The 19,338-nt window shown below is 49.0% G+C and overlaps 1 protein-coding gene across 1 annotated transcript; it reads left to right on the top strand.

Moving 5' to 3' along the window:
• Nucleotides 1-11,748: 11,748 nt before the first annotated feature.
• On the top strand, nt 11,749-14,537 carry EI90DRAFT_3143283 (kinase-like domain-containing protein; the record flags this gene model as incomplete). The annotated part of the gene is made up of 7 exons (XM_039065002.1): nt 11,749-11,813; nt 13,509-13,687; nt 13,799-13,854; nt 13,907-14,055; nt 14,111-14,253; nt 14,317-14,396; nt 14,445-14,537. 7 exons carry the CDS (start codon nt 11,749-11,751, stop codon nt 14,535-14,537), a joined length of 765 nt encoding a protein of 254 aa, XP_038923984.1.
• Between the last annotated feature and the right edge of the window lie 4,801 nt (nt 14,538-19,338).

Genomic DNA, 19,338 nt, shown 5'->3' with positions numbered 1-19,338 from the left:
CTCATTTCTTGATGGTTTTCCTTCAGGTGACCGTCTTTATCAATTAATAATTCTCCTGACTGCTTCATCTTGTAATTCTTAAGCACCATATATTCTTGTTGACTTTATATATTTGGGTGCCCTACAACGTTGTGGTTGTGCTGTGACACATTGTGTGCCAGAAATTACTGTCACAGTCACTTGAACATTCAGAATGGAAGGCTTGCATCACCATCACTTTGAATGTAAAGGTGATTGTGGTCAATAGCCCAGCATGTATTGATGCTGCAAGGGCCATGTTTAGTGAAAGATGATTCCACCAACATAATCATGGGGATAACCTATCAAACCAACCATGGGGTGAACCCCATCATTTGCAGTGACTTCTATGGGTTCAAACCAGTTGTCCAGCATAGCACCTCGTCATACTGGCCTGTCAACGTTTCAAAAGACATGGAAGAGGAAGCGATGAGAAAGTGGACCTTTGATATATGGAAATGCAATGACAGACACTTGATGATGCTACGGAAACTATTGCTATCATTGCCCAAAAACAACCCACCTTGGAGTAATGTGCTTGTAACGCCTCGCCATGCAGTTCAAATGCAAGGGAACGATCAATCACTACAATGACATTGCCCGATATTTGTATTGTTTCCCCCTGCCTGCCTATCAGTCAGACTGGATTCTGAACGTTTTGTCTTAATGACTTACACACTTTCATGTACCCTAGCATAACATGTTAGGTAACTAGTTTCAATGCTATTAGTTCAACAACGTGCCCACTCTCTTCCTGTTATGAACTACTCAAGCTCTTATAGCTCCTTCGAAAGTGCCTTGATCAGACTTCGACCGAGTTTCAATCGCATCACAAGCTCCCTTTGATTCGCTTGTATCTGTATCTTGAACTCACTCCCAACTCATTCCAACTCATCACACTTACCCCAAACCCTCATTTCGAATGCCACCCAGCAAATGCCGAATCCCTATCAACTCCCCCGACTCTTTCTGCAGCCAATCCATTCCAGCGCTGCGAGCTGGCTTCAAATGCTCCCCACGCCCACCTCAAATGCCTACCAAAGACACATCAATGCTGCCCAACTTGCAGTTCACAATGACCTAGCAATGCAGGGGGAAAGTTTTACTCAAGTGCAGGTCTACCTGCCTCCCCACACTCGAGGAACATCACATAAATCAGCATGGGTGCAAGCTCACAAAATGTTACAGGGATGGGGGAAATTCCCCATTCCTCAATCCATTCTTATAGTGGGATGACAAGGGTCATGTCTAGTCTGTACCATAACGGGATATGTAATCGATGAGTGATCCCAGTCTTGCCTGGGAGCGGACGATCGAATTCCCATCGATCGCGATCGGTGATGTAGTGAGCTATTAAGGGATTGATGGTAGGTAGTCGGAGATGCCAGGACGGACGGGTCAGCCACGGGTACTTGGCACTCCTCAATGGAGTGTACTGTGTGCGAGGATGCGACTTGTGAGATGGGTGAGAACTTCGTATAGTTGCCATTGGGTACTTGGCATTCGCAGTGCGAACGTACCGGTAGCGGGTTGATATCATAAGCGTGCAATGAGGACTGACTAATAGGGCCTTCGGTGACTTGGTGTTCCCAAAGGGAACGTACCGTTGGTGGGGAAACATGATGACTGACGAAGGAGGGAACAGATGGTGGATGGGTGGCAACTTGGTGTTCGCATAGCGAACGTGCCGGCATCACAGGAAAGTGGGCCTCAGAGTATTCACGATCTCCATGATCGTGATGTGACATCGTATGTCGAGTACTGGGGGGAGAGCGGAGTGACGAGGACCCATAGGGTACAGGTTCCATAGGACGATACACATGTCGAGAGTCTTCAACTCGCGACCTCGAGTTCTCATGGCGAGGGCCATTAGAGGACTCGATATAACCAGACTTATAAGACATATTGAGAGTTGTACAATCACACAGTTCAGTTGAGTCACAGGGAGGGTTGTTACACAAGACAGTACACAAGACAGTTGTAGAGCAGTTGTTAGTTAGCGGGAACCGCCTTCGGCGGTTTCCGTACAAGACATGTGACTATCTACAAATGGTAAGGTTGCAGGAAATCCCACGAAACACAAGTAACCTCGGCCAGCACCAAAACCCCAATGGGGAAAGCTTTGCACGAGGGGGGAAAGGGGTAGAATGGGTAAGGAGGATAGGGTATCGGGATAGAGGACGGAAGGGAGAAAGAGGGGAGGAACGATAGAGAGGAGAAGTCTTTGACCATGCGATGGATATGGTCGTTGGAGACTCCGTATCCATAACACAAAAGCTTCATTGCTCAATATGAGGATGACCCATCATATCTGTTCATGTACAGCGATGGTTCGCAGTGTAAGCTGAATGGGGCGAGGAGATCGGGGTATGGTTTGGTTGGCTATTGCAGCCGTGAGGCAGTATTTGAGTCGAAGGGGCGAATGGAGAAGGGGGCACACCTGTTTGAAGCAGAAACCCAGGGGTTTCAGGTGGCAGCACAGAAAATCACAGGAGTATTTGAGGGGAACAATGCGACCCAGCGTCCAACGTGTTTACTCATATTCGGAGATGATATTGGCTCAATTGAACATCTCATGATGTCAAGGGACAACACTACTCAGAGGGATTTCCAACATATTTGGCCAACATACTGTTGTGCAACCAGCCCCTTGAAACCATCATCAGCTGGTGCCCAGCTCATTCTGGCATTATCAGGAGCGATCATGCAGACCAGCTAGCAAAGGAGGGTTCACTTGGACTTTAGTTCTTATTTGTATTCTTCATTATAAAGTCAATTCCATCAGGATGACAGACCGTGTGTAAATAATATTTGGATGACTCGTACAAATTTCCCGGTGACTCACAGTAGCATGTGATTTTATTTATCACCTCCTTTATTTCTAGTTTGACAAGTATATTGACAAGTACATCGACAAACATCATTAGCTCTTGCCGATTTGGGTTGAACAGGGTCTTCACTCGTTCAACTTTTCTCCATTATTTTGGAATCCACTATAACTTCTGGTGTCGAATTCAAGAAAGCATAACCAACAAAGTGAGATCGCAAAGTGATGTTCAGAGCCATTGGGGAGGAGGGAGATGAAGTGAGAAAGAGGTGGGTGGAGATCCTTTTGTATCACAACTCAGGACAACAGATGGAGAGAACGGTGTTGCATGAGACCGTAACCTGGGATCCGATAGGTGCTGAGGCAGATGGTACTTGAGCCAACACAGACAGGAAGAGTCCAAGACTGAACAGATGGAAGATGGGTGCGGTAGGTGTCCATGGACTGAGGGCAGCTGTGTCTGTGAGGGACATGAACGGTTAGGCATAACCTGGGTGAAAACCCATGCACCTGAGGCAGGACAAGTGGGGATAAGGAGACCGGAAAGGGACTGAACCTCGGATCCTGAGTGGATGATCATAGTCAGAAAGGACAGTACCACTATCGCGAACATTGTGCACAGCTCACCCATCGAGAGCATGGATGACCTGTATTGGGAATGGCCCAGTCAGGTTTGCAACAATTTGCTTCCTTATGGACATCAGAATGATGTCAAGCCGTCAAAGTCCATGCTAAAGCCAGCGAATGAGGAGTGCCAAAATGGTGGGAAAAAGTGAGAGGAGCCAATGAGAGAGCGAGAAAGGCAAGGCGACCAATCGGAGCGCTTTGATCATAACTCTCCCCAGCTTTTCTAACTGATACTAATAGTGCAGGTCCAGCCGGACGACTGTTTCTCGCCCCCTGATTGGCTCAAGCCTCGCTCTTTGAGGTTTTAACCTTAACCCCAAGTTGGGTCGGTTCCCATGTGCTCCTCTCATTGGCTCCCATTTCACCGGAATTGGGATTGACGTCCCCGACATTGCTCATTTGACATCCATTTGCACTTTGGCTGTGTTCCCAACTGCCAGGTTATACCACTGCGATGGCACTGTGATGGCACACACACTCCATGGGCCGGAACCATTCAATGTACAGAGTCTCACCAGTGCATTGAAGTGCGTTCTCACTCTCTCATTGGCTGGCTGCACTGTGAGCGACCACTTATGCAAGTGCCAGACCCCCCCTGGTCTTCATCTGTCAATCATTCTGTGGCTTTAGGGGGCACATTGGCTGCTTGATGTGACCTCGCATCAGAAGCAAATCTCGCCCCTCAACAATGACTCAGACAGCCGCCAGACTGCTGGTACATGGAATTTCTTTTATCATCGAGGTTCGCACTTCATCCTTCACTCAAGTTCGAATGACACAAACATACTAACTGTATCATTCAATCCAATGCACCGACCTGCGTTTATTACAATGCAATCTGATGGCTCATGTCATGAATTACAACATCATGATGCCATCCATGCTATCTGATCACTGAATACCCCACTGACACAATGCAACCTCCTGTGAATATGAACTTTGATATCACTGGAGTCGTTCCACGATCAATGATCAATTCTTCACAGTAACTAAATCCTTCAGTCCTCCTGCATGCTCTGCAACATCATTCTCTCTTTGCTCAAAACATGAATTTGCATTCGAATTTCCTGCTTCACCACCTCACTCTCAACCTGAAATATGGAGATAACCATGAAGTCTCTGCATGAACGTGCCAACACGAAGACAATCACGAGACCTATATAGTCGTACAACACAGGAGAGTGCACACCTGAAGGCTCCCTGGCCTTGTAGTATATGTAGCTAGTGTCATATCCATACAATCCCGACCTCCGCTCCAGGCTCCTGGAACTCCGAACTCCGACTCCTGGAGCCCTACTTCCCTTCCGTCACTTTCTCCTTGCCGACTCCCAAGAGGTTATCCCACCTCCGGCTCGGACACCACCTTTGGTCCGACTCTGGAACATTCCGGGTCCAACCCCAACCTTGACACCTTCCAGACGAGTACGCAAAACCTAAGCTCCTGACTCCGGACCTCCGCTCCAGAATCCCATTTGCGTCTCCGTCTCCGGAACCTCCGGTCTTAGCTCCGACCTCGGACTTTGACCCCACCTCCACTTATACCCATTGTATTGGTTAGCTCATTCCATTTAATTATGTTTGCCAATATTCCGGAGTTTAACTTCCGAGTTCGGACTTTCCGGACTTACCTTGGACCTTGCAACTATTGCATTGTCCTACTCAATTCCGCTATTCTCCCTCATTCCTATTTGGGCTACTGCTTCCTTTCTATTCAGTCAGCTAGCCATTCCCCACTCCCAACCTCCTTCCTTCCTCCTTGGGCCTTGGCCCTTCACTCCTCCTTTGGGAAACACCATTGAGTCAAACCCTTGACCCTCGGTGTTGTTCCTCTTTCCAGCTCCCTTTGTCTCCTTTCGGAGTACCCTCGCTCCTTTTGATTCCGGACCCCTCCTTATATACAATGTACATAGTAACTTGTAACCTCAGTCCGAAATCGACCTGAATTCCCCCAAGAGACTTTCCCTCTGCTAGATCCGAAATTAGGGACCCCTAGGACAACCAGCAATGGCACAGCGCTCCGCCTGAGTCGCTGAGGCCAAGGTCCTTCCATGCTAAGTCTCCGATTCCACTCCGGAGTCGTCCGAGTCCGCCGGTTCTAACAGCAAGTATATGTAGATATAACAATAAATTTGGACAACTCCACGACATGACAATATAACAATATAACAATGACGCTTCAAGGGAGGTGAAAGTATCAGTGTATCCATCGTTTTCCTGCTGTTTGACGAACACCTTCATGGCTGTCAGTGTTTGAGGCTCTTCCACCTCCTGTCCCTTGCCCTTGCACTTCTTCCCCTTCACCTTGCCTGTAGCCTGGGAAAGGCCAACTACAAATGCCCTTATATTGTTCCAGTCTCTTGCATTCTTTTCCAGATCCTCAGAGAACCTAATTGGTGGATGCTCGAGTGCCCAGAAATCAAAATCCCAGTCTACACCACTGGTCCAAGCTTTGGCATCCTCAAAACCTATAGCGATCAAGAACTTCTGGACAGTGAATGGGGCCTTGCCATTAGAACCACTTGGGCTGTCATTCCAAAGCCTGAGGATGATGTCAACCACTGTGGCTCCCATGGAGGTATAGTTTAAAAAGAGGGGACTGGGAACGTTTTGATGTTGTGGCCTAAAGTTCAGTGGATTCACATTTATTTCTCTGTAATACTCTAGATTCAATTCAAACTCAGGGTTCCCCCAGAAGTGGCAATAGCTGCACATGTGTGAGGTCTCAGGGTAGCTCAGCACACAGAGCCGTAAGTGATACAAGAGTGTGTCATATCCGTGCATACCCGATCCTGACCCGACTCCCAGACCTCCTCCTTCACCACCTCCGGAGTCCTGCCCTACCGCTGTCCATTCTGATATTCACCTTCAGTCCTGGCACCACACCTCCTCTCACCTCCCATGCCACCTCCACTCCTCCGTCCCTCTCCTGTCCTATCTCCGTCCACTCCGATACCCACCTTGGACCGAACACCACCCCTCTCGCCACCCTCCTACTACTCCTCCTCCCACTCCTCCGCTTCCTCCCCACAACACCTCCACCCTTCCGTCACCCTCCTACTCTTCTCCTGTCTGCTCTGATACTCACCTTCAGACCTGACACCTTTCCTCTCCTCCACACCTTTCCTCCTTCCTCCTTCCTCTCTCTTCCCTCTGGCCCTCTTCCATCGACCCCCTGCCAAGTTACGACCTTCCACTGCTGTCCTGTACTTCATACTCGGACACCGCTTGTACCTTTGCTCTGAGCCTCCATCATAGCTCCTACCTCGGACTTTGACTCCACCTTGGCCTTAGTCCATTGCATTGGTGACCTCATACTATGTAAACACCATTGCCAATATTCCTCGGACTTTCAACCCCACCTCTGTAACCTCCATAACCTCCATAACCTCCAAGCTCCACAGATCATCTTTGGCTCTTTCGCTGCTTGTAATGTATCTCTCACGTTTTCCCCTCATCCCTATTTGGACTGCTGCTTCTTCTTCTCATTCTAGCCAGTTAGTCATCATCCCCACTTCCCCTCATCCTCCTGCCCCTCTGGGCCTTGCCCTCCTTACCTCCTTTCAGACATACCCAGGTTCTGCCTTATGACCTTCGGTACCGCTCCACTTCTGTCATCCCTTTGTTCCCATTTGGACACCTTCATTCCAATTCGGATCCCCTTTGTTTCCTTGTGCTTTTGCCCTCCTGTCAGGAACGTGCCAGACACGTATCCGGGTGACCCACAAAGCGCGCGAGGTCATCTGGGCTCGTAAGGTTGGAGGGGCGGGACTTTAGCTTCAGCAACTCAGGTGGAGCGCTGCACTTCGTTCTTACATTGGTGTCCCAATTTCAGACAGAAGCGTTACGATGAGTGTCATATCCGTGCATACCCGACCCTGACCCGACTTCCGGACCTCCACCCTCTTCACCTCCGGAGTCATACCCTACCGCTGCTGTTCTGATACTCACCTTCGGTCCTGGCAACACACCTCCTTCTACCCCTTCCCACGCCACCTCTACTCCTCCTTCCCTCTCCTACCCTATCTCCATCCGCTCCGATACTCACCTTCGGACCTGACAACTCTCCTTTCTGCCACTCCTTCTTCCTTACCTTTCCCCTCTCTCCTCTCTCTGGTACTCCTCCACCACCCTCCCACCAAGTTACGACCTTCCACCGCTGTCCCGTACTTCGTACTCGGACACCGCTCGTACCTTTGCTCCGAGCCTCCATCATAGTCCCTACCTCGGACTTTGACTCCACCTCAGTCTTAGTCCATTGCATTGGTGACCTCATACTACATAAACACCATTGCCAATATCCCTCGGACTTTCAACCCCGCCTCCGTAACCTCTGTAAGCTCCGCTACCCCCGAGCTTCACGGATCGCCTTCGGCACTTTCGCCGCTTGTAATGTATCTCTCGCATTTACCCCTCATCCCTATTTGGACTACTGCTTCTTCCCATTCTAGCCAGTTAGTCATCATCCCCACTTCTCCTCATCCTCCTGTCCCTCTGGGCCTCGCCCTCCCTACTTCCTTTCGGACGTATCACAGGTCCTGCCTTATGACCTTCGGTACCACTCCGCTTCTTCTACCCTTTGTTCCTGTTTGGACGTCTTCGTTCCGATTCGGTTTCCCTTTGTTTTCCTTGTGCTTTTGCCCCCTCCATTATATATATCGGGCTTGTACATACTTGTTTTGGTTCAGTCCGAAATCGACCTGAAATGCCCCCTAGAGACTTCCTGCTCACCTACTGTGAAAATAAGGACCAAATGGACAAACAGCAATGGCACAGCGCTCCACTTGAGTCGCTGAGGCCAAGGTCCCTCCACGCTAAGTCTCCGATTCCACTCTGGAGTCATCTGTATCAGCCCCGTTCTAACAATGAGGATAAGAGTTTAGAGGGGGAATCCAAGTCGATATACAAACTGAGGTACATCCGGTGTAACCTACACGCATTATAAACACAAGTAACTAAATGAGACCAGCCTGGAAGGAGTGGCGGATCAAGCATGATATTAATGAATGAAGAAAGAAACAAATAGTTAATATCGGCAAACCTGGTCAACAAAAGGAAGGCAAGAAACAAAAGAAGAACAATAGTCTGCAAGCGGACAAAAGGGAAAGAACCTTCCGGCCGTCTAGCAAGCTGTCCGGCTGGCGAGCGGACAACAATGAAGCAGGCAACCTAGGTTGGAAGGTACGTGTGCAAGGGAGGAAGTGCGGGTGACGGTGACGGGTGGACGGATGGGTGGACAGATGGGTGGACGGATGATGATGATAGCGGGAGGGACGGGCCAAGTGGCACTAGGAGGCGTAGAGGGAAGTGACGGATATGTCAGGTCATGACACCTCCCCATTATATATATTGGTGCTTGTACATACTTGTTTTAGGCCTTAGTCTAAAATCGACCTGAAATGCCCCCTAGAGACTTCCTGCTTGCCTCCTATGAAACTAAGGACCAAATGGACAAACAGCAATGGCACAGCGCTCCGCTTGAGTCGCTGAGGCCAAGGTCCCTCCTTGCTAAGTCTCTGGTTCCCCTCCAGAATCATCTGCCCTCACCTAGTTCTAACAGAAAGCTGGGAAGCATGCCTGAAACTTACCTGGGTGACCTGTAATCACTATCATCTCCACCCCCACCCCCACCCTCATCACTAACCTCTCTCCCATACAGTGACAAAGGGGCATTTCCCTTGGGCGATGAACCAGCACCATTCCCATTTGGCTTCCTCTGTTTGAGAGATTGGGGATGTGGCAGAGAGTTGGGTTGAACCGAATTGGCACGCTTCCTGTTCAGGATTATTGCCTCGGCGGTAATCTCAGGAGCCTTCCCCTTTCCATTTCCATCCATATTCGCCAGCCTATCAACTCTAGGGTTGAACTTGTCGAAGCGCTTCTTGAAATGGTTCTGCCATGAAGCGACAGGATGTTTGCTGGTCTAATGGAGTTCTGCCTTCTATGTGCAGTTCAGCCCAATGGTGGGTTGGGGTGAGATTCAGGGTAAGAGTAAGTAAGCAGCAACACACACATCCTCACACATCCGCTTAAACACTGTCCAAGCAGTCCTGCTGCTGTGTGCATTGCCAGGGATATGTTTGGGACGTTGATCGCTAGCCATGCAAGCATCCGCTCAACCTGTTCATTGTAAAACGGTTTTGCTTGCTCTCTTCTACACACAAAACTCATCAGGATCTTACACAGAAAATGCAGTTACATATACCAAACCTGCGACTGGAGTTACTCCCGCTAGCCTATCAAAATGAGTGTTACATGTCGAAGGCCATGGAGAAAACCTGTACCTGTTGGGTCTGATCCATAGGGAGGTTGATAATTTGAAGTATAAGTATGAATGAAAAAATTGTGATGGAGATAGACACGTGACCAAAAATTCTTGTCACAACTGATCTTATTATGCCACAACCTTAGATCCCTTCACTGGCCCCTCTACATTCATACAAAACCTATCCCAAAATGAACTATGCCCTGGGCTATGTTTTTTTTCAAACACCTTTTCATTTTTGAGACCCATATCTTCATAGATCTCCCCAGCAGACTGGGGGAGAGCCTGACTTCTCCAGGAGATCTTCATGTTGTATTGAAGCATTCAAATCTCACATTTAGACATCCAATTTTGGCCCTCAAGTGTCAAGGTTCCACATCCATTTAAGCTGGATTGAAGTGCAGGGGATCATGTCAGCTACCAATTATTTGCACTCACTTTTGCTATCTCACTTGCTCTTGCTCTTATACTGGGTCACTACACCATACCCACTGTCCACCATTAGCATCCACTATACCCCTCAGGGCATTCCGATGCCCATGTGTTGTGGTTATTGTTCCCTTTTATGGGAAGCTCCCTTGTTCTAACGGTTTAGCCTTTGTTCCTTTGTGCCACACAGAAATGTATATAAGTGTGGTGTGTAGAGCTGAGTGCGATGTCTGATGATACTGTGATACCATACTCAGGCAAGTTCTTCTTATCATATCCTTGTATTTATGACATATCTCATGATACTGTGATATCATACTCAGAGGTCAGGCTGCAATGCCATGATTATAACAACATTGACATACAATCAGAATGCACACATGAAAATATACATTGTTTACATCAAGATAATAAAGGAAGCATGCACCACCCATCACCACCCTGAGGCCCATCCCTTCCTTACAGGCCCTTCCTCATTCTCAGTCCCTGATTGATCCAATCTGACCATGCTTGGACATCCTCCTGAAGCCAAACATCGATATATGGCACCATGCTACAAGGAGGTTGCTCTAAATTGACAAATACAACAAGTGCATCTGAGGTTTGGAGTTCCAACAAGTCAAGATAATTGTAGTCTCTGATGCCATTGGGCAATGCCTGTGGGAGGTCTGTTGGTCAATGCATAGAATGGGTCATCGTTCGCACGAAAGACCGAATTCCTGACAATTTCAGTGATGTCCCCAATATCAAAAACATGCGTGGTGAGGAAGATGCATCTTGGTCCAGTAATAAGCCCTTCTCTTCAGCGACTGGATCACTTTCTGGACCGTCTTCTGTGTAGACAATTTGATGGCAAAGCACACCAACATGTCTTTGGCACCTCAATCCTTCTTTTTTCCATCTTGCCACTATATGAGAAAGATCGAGGTGTGGATAAAGGACAGGTAGCACTGAGTTCTTTACCTTCTTCAACACACTCCTTACATTCAGGGAACAAGCCCTTTTTGTATTGTGCAACATGGTGTGCAGTAAGCACACATGATTTAGAACAGATATTACATCTCAGTATACTATGGCATAACAAGCTAAGCACGGGCAGGCAGCATGTTAGGAGAGAACATACCTGAGAGACCCATGCAGGGTTATGTGGACCTGCCTGCCATTGCCGTCAAATAGAGGGAGGCCTGCCTTGGAATCAAGATCATCCACATTTTGCATATAAGACTGGCACAACAGTTTGAGCTGAGACAGGTGAACGAGGAGGCTGTGTGCTGTACTGGGTGGGGCTTGCAAGCAAAGCTCTGAGAGTCTCCCTAGTGTCTTGAGCTGTTCTGCTGCTTGTTCAGGTTGCTGCACCCTAGTGTGGAACACATCCCTGTAAGGGATACTGCCATCTTTGTTCTTGGTCTTGTAGAGGCCAGTGGCAGAATGGAAGTCCTGGAGAATAATTAGAGCTCTCTCATGCTACTTCTTTCTTTGCAAAAACAAACCAGGATCCTGGAGGCACAGGAAACTCCTGCACCAGTGAGTGTGACAACCCATTCTGGGAAAGATCGAAGCAGATGGAGGCAAACAATGGCATCAAATGAGCCCTTATCAGATGATTTTATCATATCGTTGCAAGAGGGGTTGGGATGTTGGATACAAAGTGTGAAGGTTTGTTTTTGTTTGTTATGGTAATATTAAAAATGTTGATGGTCACATGTCACCAATCGGTTCCGATGACGGAGTGGGGAGGAGAGAAGTGAGGTTTGGGGGATTGTTCCTTACCTCTCCCAGTCGACGTCCCAATGTAGAGGCACTGGACTTGCCAGCCACCAAGGGTTGTCCACTATTCTGGTTTTACAACCCCACTGATGATGGCGCCCCTGCCCCACCTAGAGTAATCATAGCCACGACCCGTCCCCTGACAACTCAACTCAATCTACCCCAAGCCCAGCAAATACCCACACGGAAGAGTATGTAGTACCGGAAGGAATCCAGGACATAGTACTCGACTCTGGAACTGACACTGCTGCTGAAGGGGGCCTAGTCGACCACCCAGTGGTTATCCACCCCTCCATAGGGCAGTGCAGCACACCCCAGGACCAACAAGCACATAATGCCTATACCCTGGGGTCTTCAGCGCACACCTATGCTTCAACATATCAGACAGAGCCCAAGCAGCCTGGCAAAACACAATGAACTACTCCATTGTCCCATGCAGAAGGCCAAGGCAGACACTACTATCTTCATGAAGTGGGCCTTCCCTGGTTTAGCAAACACTCTCATGGTCATCCCAGCCACAAAATTAAATGACCAGCAAGCAGACGAGCCACTTCCCCGGGGCATAATGATAGCAGGCCTAATGTAGGCCACCCACCTCTCCAATCGGTTCTGGATCTCCAAGGCCTTCGGCTTTGCTGCCTACCCTGTGACAGACTTCACTGCCAATTGGCCAGCCATCTCAGACAAAACCTGGTGCAGACCAGCACCCTGGTGGACCGACACCTAGCCAGCGAAGTCCTGAACATGCTGCTATGCCGTGAGACCATTAACTCAGCAGAGGACAGCCTAATCACCATGATTAGACATGGAAATGCCTCTACACACTGGGTCTTCATGGCCAATTCCCCCCCACCCCACTGACATGGTCCAACACAGACAGTGGGGTAGCCGCAGCTGGAAGTATGGAATGGTATCACCCTTCCATCACCACAGGTGAACTGCAAGTGCTGCAAGGGTAGAGACCTACCAGTGCCAGCTGAGCAAAGTCCCATTCTGGAACAAAGCATTCCCCCACAAAAGAATCAATGACCCCCAAATTGCGAACACAGACCCCACAACAATGCAGAACTTACTGCCACCCACAACCACAGAGCCTCAACGAGTGGGGATGGCAGATGCGGCCAAGGCAATCAAGCCAATCCAGATCATCTCAACCTCTGGATAGTGCTGATGAGGCCCCACGATCTGTATCAGAAGAATCAGCCTGACCCAATTTGTGTAGTTAGACTCCAGGAAATGTTCTCGTTTCTGACCTTGGATGTATTTACATTCATAATCAATTCAACATTCACTCCCATCCTCCAAGTCGGTCACATCCCTCAGCCCCAAATCACCCTACAGTGCAAAGTCTACATTCTTACAAGCTCCAAGGGCCCCTACAGCGTTCAACCACTACACTACAAGATGCCCCCACAGTACCAGCACCTTCCACCCCATATCAGGCAGAAAGTCAACAACACTGGTGAACTTAGTGCCTTCTCCAGCGAAGCTGTGGAGACTCTCGGTTGTGCATCTTCAACAAGCTCATAAGTTGGTTCATACCAGTCCATTCACTCAAATAATGTAATTTCTTTACAGATCGTACACCCCCAACACATGGACATTGGACTCGTTTGAAATTGGCCATCACCTTGGGAGGGGTGGGTTTGGACATGTCTACATGGCTCGAACCAAAGAGGCTCCCAAGTTTATTCTTGCCCTGAAATGCCTGTACAAGGCTGAACTGAAAGAGGAACATGCCAAGGAGAAATTGTGTCGTGAGATGGAAATTCAGAAGGAACTGTGACATCTGAACGTCTTATGCCTCTATGGATTTTTCCATGACAAAAACCGGGTTTTTTTCATGTTGGAACTCGCATTGAAGGGAGATATTTTCAAGCGCCTTACAACACTTGGACATTTCTCAGAAGAGCAGGGAAGTCAAGTACGTCTGTTCAACTGCCACTGATATTCTCCAACTGATTGGCTATTTTAAGTACATTTCTCAGGTGGTGGCTGCATTGCAATATCTACATAGCAAGCATGTCATCCACCATGATATCAAGCCTGAAAATCTTCTCCTTGGTCTTGATGGAGAGGTGAAGATAGCCGATTTTGGATGTAATGTCCAAGTAAACAGTAATCGGTGTGTGTTCCATCAATGCATGACTGCTTTGATTAGTATTGACACGACCCACCAGCCGGATGACATTCTGCAGCACTCTCGATTACATGGCCCCTGAAATGGTTGCAGGGGAACCCTGCACGGAGAAAGTGGATCACTGGGCACTGGGTGTCCTTGCTTATGAGTTTCTTGTTGGCAATGTACCCTTCGAAGCGAATAGTTTATAGGTTAGTGTTCCCCATGCGATGAGTTATCCTGTCTTTGACTGATGCTATGTGACAGCAACATGCCAACGAATTGTGTCGGTGGACTTGGAACTTCCCAGTCACATTTCCCCAGAAGCTTGTGACTTCATCGAACTTGTGCATCCGACCCACTGTTGCTTGGCACTCATACTGATTTGTTACTAGCTGCTGCACAGAGAGCCTGAGAGGAGGCCTCTTCTTAGCGATGCAGCGAGTCACCCTTGGATAACAGGTGATCGTTTTTCACCAGAACTTTAAATGTGATCTCCTTCACCTTGGACCCCTGTAATGCCTTCACTTGCTTTAATTTTTGTAAATAAGACCATAAATTTATATCTCATTTTGGAACGTAGATAAATCTACATGATAGGTTGGCATGATCAAACTGATTGGGGCGCAGGGAGGGGATCCCAGGGATTTGATCAAATCAGCTCAATCGACCTCAGAGGTGTCCTGATGCCAATCCCACAGATCATGTCAAAAAACACCCTCTTGAACAAGAGAGAAGCTATAATATTTGACCCCCCAAGACCCAAGGATGTGTCACGGCCATGCATTCCGGCCCGTTCCCCGCCCGTCCCGATGCCACCCGAGCCCATTCCCGCTATGCAAGCATGAGCGCGAGCCCCGACCTCAGCCCTATCCTCCCTGAGGACTCCCTGCTCACTTCCCCGCTTGCCCCTAGGCTCCCCTACACTTGGCTGACTCCCCTGCTGCTGCACCAACCTTCCCGCCCTGAGTCCGCCTCTGGCACCATGCCCAGCGTGACTCCCCTACCCTGCCCACTTGGCCCCTACAGGGCCGCTATCATCCCCACGCCCAACTCCGGCCCAACTCCGAGTCCAGCACCACTACGATACCATCGCTGCTATCGCGGCCCTACGCTCTTTCCTTTATTTATCTGTTATTGTTTGTTTTGACCCTCGGTCATTGCCGGCCGCTATGCGGCCAACCCCACTCCTTCTTCTTGTTTGCTTCCGGACCCTTCGGCCTCCGGCCCGGGTCCGCTCCCATTCATTTCTTCCTCCTATATATATCCTGTATGATACTTTATTGTACCTTAGCTCTAATATCGATGTGACCATGACCCCTAAGTCCTGACCCCAACAAGGCAACCCCAGTGAGTCCGAAATGAGGGCCAAGAGACAGCTAGGGGGCACAGCACTCCCTTTAGAGTTGCTGAGGCCAAATGCCCTACCCTCGGGCCTTGTCTAAGGCATCACGGCCATCGCGGCCAATAGCGGCCTGCATCGGCGACCTTCGGTGCCGACCCTGGACCAGTGTCTAACAGGATGCCCACATAATAGAAAACTACAGAATCATTTTCCCACTGAGTCTCCCACTGAACAATGCAGTATTGGTGAAGATGTAAAGCGTTCAACAGCATGTCAAATGGCACATGCCCTTGATGGCACTTAGAGCTCCTCGCTCAACCAGCAAGGCCCTTAGGGTACCCATTATGCACTGCTAGGCCTACCCAATAGGGCATTTTCAATGGGGGCCCCCATCATATGCACCATGACACAAGCCATCCATTGGGGCCCCTACAAACCCCGGTGAGCTTGACCCTTGGGGGCAGCCTGTATCATGGTACGTAATGGCAGGGGCCCCTACTGGAAATGCCCTGTTAGGTGGGCTTAGCAGCACAGAATGGGTACCCAACGTAATTATATTAAAAGTGAATGTAAAGTTGAAAAAAAGAACGAAAAATAGGAATTTTTCCTTCAGGTGACTGTCTTTATCAATTAATGATTCTCCTGACTGCTTCGTCTTGTAATTCTTAAGCACCATATATTCTTGTTGACTTTATATATTTGGGTGCCCCACAACATTGCGGTTGTGCTGTGACACATTGTGTGACAGAAATTACATCACAGTCACTTGAACATGCCATTGCTTCTCTATTTCACATTCAGAATGGAAGGCTTGCATCACCATCACTCTGAATGTAAAGGTGATTGTGGTCAATAGCCCAGCATGTATTGATGCTGCAAGGGCCATGTTTAGTGAAAGATGATTCCACCAACATAATCATCTGGATAACCTATCAAACCAACCATGCATCATTCACAGCGACTTCTATGGGTTCAAACCAGTCATCCAGAAACATAGAGCCTCGTCATACTGGCCTGTCAATGTTTCAAAAGACATGGAAGAGGAAGTGATGAGGAAGTGGACCTTCAATATACGGAAATGCAATGACAGACACTTGACGATGCTACAGAAACTATTGCTATCATTGCCCCAAAATGGCCCACCTTGGAGTGGTGCTCATAATGCCTCACCATGCAGTTCAAATGCAATGGAATGATCAATCACTACGATGACATTGCCCAATATTTGTATCGTTTCCCCCTGCTTGTGTATTAGTCAGACTGGATTCTGAGCGTTTTGTCTTAATGACTTACACACTTTCATGTACCCAAGCATAACATGCTAGGTAACTAGTTTCAAGGTGTTGAAGATCCTGCAGAGGTGCAGGATTATATGGCCGATGATGAAGTGTTTGACGATAAACTTGTGGACAACCCATACGACCCCAACCTCCTCGCTGAGGTGGAGGTGGAGTACATGGAGGTGGACGCCGACATGTTCATCGGTGCTATGACATTTGTGGACCCCATGGACGAAAATTTCTCCATTAAATTAGCATCTGCTCGGCAAGTGGACAAACTGCTGTCTGATGAGCAGATAGCAGCTGAGCTTGTTGATGATGCAGTAAAATCTTACAAAAGGGACGGTGTAATTGTTAGAATGCGGGGATTCGGACGACTCCGGAATGGAATCGGAGACTTAGCATGGAAGGACCTCAGCCTCAGCGACTCAGGCGGAGCGCTGTGCCATTGCTGGTTGTCCTGGGGGTCCCTAATTTCGGATCTAGCAGAGGGAAAGTCTCTTGGGGGGGAATTCCAGTCGATTTCGGACTGAGGTTACAAGTTACTAGGTACATTGTATATAAGGAGGGGTCCGGAATCAAAAGGAACAAGGGTAGGACAAAAGGAGACAAAGGGAGATGGAAAGGGGAACAACACCGAGGGTCAAGTGTTTGACTCAATGGTGTTTCCCAAAGGAGGAATGAAGGGCCAAGGCCCAAGAAGGAAGGAAGGAGGATGGGAGTCGGGAATGGCTAGCTGACTGAATAGAAAGGAAGCAGCAGCCCAAATAGGAATGAGGGAGAATAGCGGAATTGAAATGGACAATGCAATAGTTGCAAGGTCCGGAGTAAGTCCGGAAAGTCCGAACTCGGAGGTTAAACTCCGGAATATTGGCAAACATAATTAAATGGAATGAGCTAACCAATACAATGGGTATAAGCGGAGGTGGGGTCAAAGTCCGAGGTCGGAGCTAAGACCGGAGGTTCTGGAGACGAGACGTGAACGGGATACCGGAGCGGAGGTCCGGAGTTGGGAGCATAGGTTTTGCATACTCGTCTGGAAGGTGTCGAGGTTGGGGTCGGACCCGGAATGTTCCGGAGTCGGACCGAAGGTGGTGTCCGAGCCGGAGGTGGGATAACCTCTTGGGAGTCGGCAAGGAGAAAGTGATGGAAGGGAAGTAGGGCTCCGGAAGTCGGAGTTCGGAGTTCCAGGAGCCCGGAGTGGAGGTCGGGATTGTATGGATATGACAGTAATACCGGTCCCTAAATCTTCATCCACCAAACCATCAACACAAAGTGTGATGAGTTCTTCAGTGCCTAACAAGCTTCTGAAGAAAATCCTGCCAATATTCGACGCAAAGTTTAGAATCTTGCGAGAGGCAGGTAAATACCCTGAAAACTGCAGCACTGACTTAAGGTGGACGCTCACTGGCGAGGTTAACATCACGGGGGTAAAGGCTTTTGTCCTATTTGATAGTGGCACTGAAACAGACACCCTATCTCCGGATTTTGTCCAAGCAGTGCACATTCCACTGCTCAAGTTGCCAAACCCCTTGGTTTTCCATATGGGGACCAAAAACAGTCATTTGTGCATAATGTATGGCACGAATACACCCGTAACTGTCAGAGACCAGATTTAAGACGAAGGAATGTCTCCGTAATGGAGGGCTTTGGCCTCAGCGACTTCTGCCAGGAGCGCTGTGCCTAGTGACACGTCCGTGCCCTAACTTACTGACTGGCACTTAGAACCTAGTGGGGGTAACTCTAGTTGATTTATCTGCTGGGGCGTAACCTATGTACAAGTAGTGTATATATATGGTTACAGCGGAGCCGGACGGAGCGGAGCTAACGGGGTTAAGACATTAGCCGACTGAATATTACCGACGAGTCGGTTCGCGGGGTTAGCGGAAAGGCAGGCGTTAACCCAGAAACGGAAAGGAGGGATAGGCCCGAAGGTGGACTCTGCAGGGCAGGCGAGTGTATTGCCCAGCGGAGGCGGGAGTGCGCTAGCGGACGTCGGAGCTGTCCGGAAGTCTTCGGGGCTCCGTACTTAGGGAGGCGTAGGTAATAAATTGAAATGAGGGGGTGGTGACCATCGAGGGGTACCGAGAGGTTTGCGGAATACGGGGGCTCCGAGGTTGGTGAGGGGGAGCGGAGTTAGAACGGAGGGGTCGGAGAGCCCGGAAGTCGATGGCCGAATGGATATGACAGTAACCATTCATGGGGTTACGACTACTCACTACTTTGACGTCATTAACATTGACCACTATGATGCCATTCTCGGAGCTCCTTGGCTGAATGCCAATGGAGTGTCCCTCAATTTCGAAACCCACACCGTCCACATAAAGACAGGCGACCAAAAATGTTTGATGTCCTAACGGAATGGGGTAAAACTTCCATGGGGGCTGCTGCATGCAGTTTCCCCAAACTTCCCCATGCACCGAGATCCGAACTGCCATCAAAACAGATGGCATGATGCACTACAGCGAAGGCTGTAACCCTTCGCCACGCATCCTTGCCATGTCTGCTCAAAAAGATGCAGACACCCCCCAGTGGCCCAATCACTGGCCAAACCTGAGGTCGAGAGACCTCAGGCTTCCTGACTGTTCCCGTTTAGAAGGGCTGCCAATGACAGACCCTGAATTCGTGCCACTCAGGAATTGGTGGCGTGAACGTTTCAAGGAT

Source organism: Cantharellus anzutake, assembly GCF_015039405.1.
Source record: "Cantharellus anzutake strain C23 chromosome Unknown EI90scaffold_1, whole genome shotgun sequence".
In the NCBI taxonomy this organism is placed as follows: Eukaryota; Fungi; Basidiomycota; class Agaricomycetes; order Cantharellales; family Hydnaceae; genus Cantharellus; species Cantharellus anzutake.
This window is presented reverse-complemented; position numbering and strand designations above follow the sequence as displayed.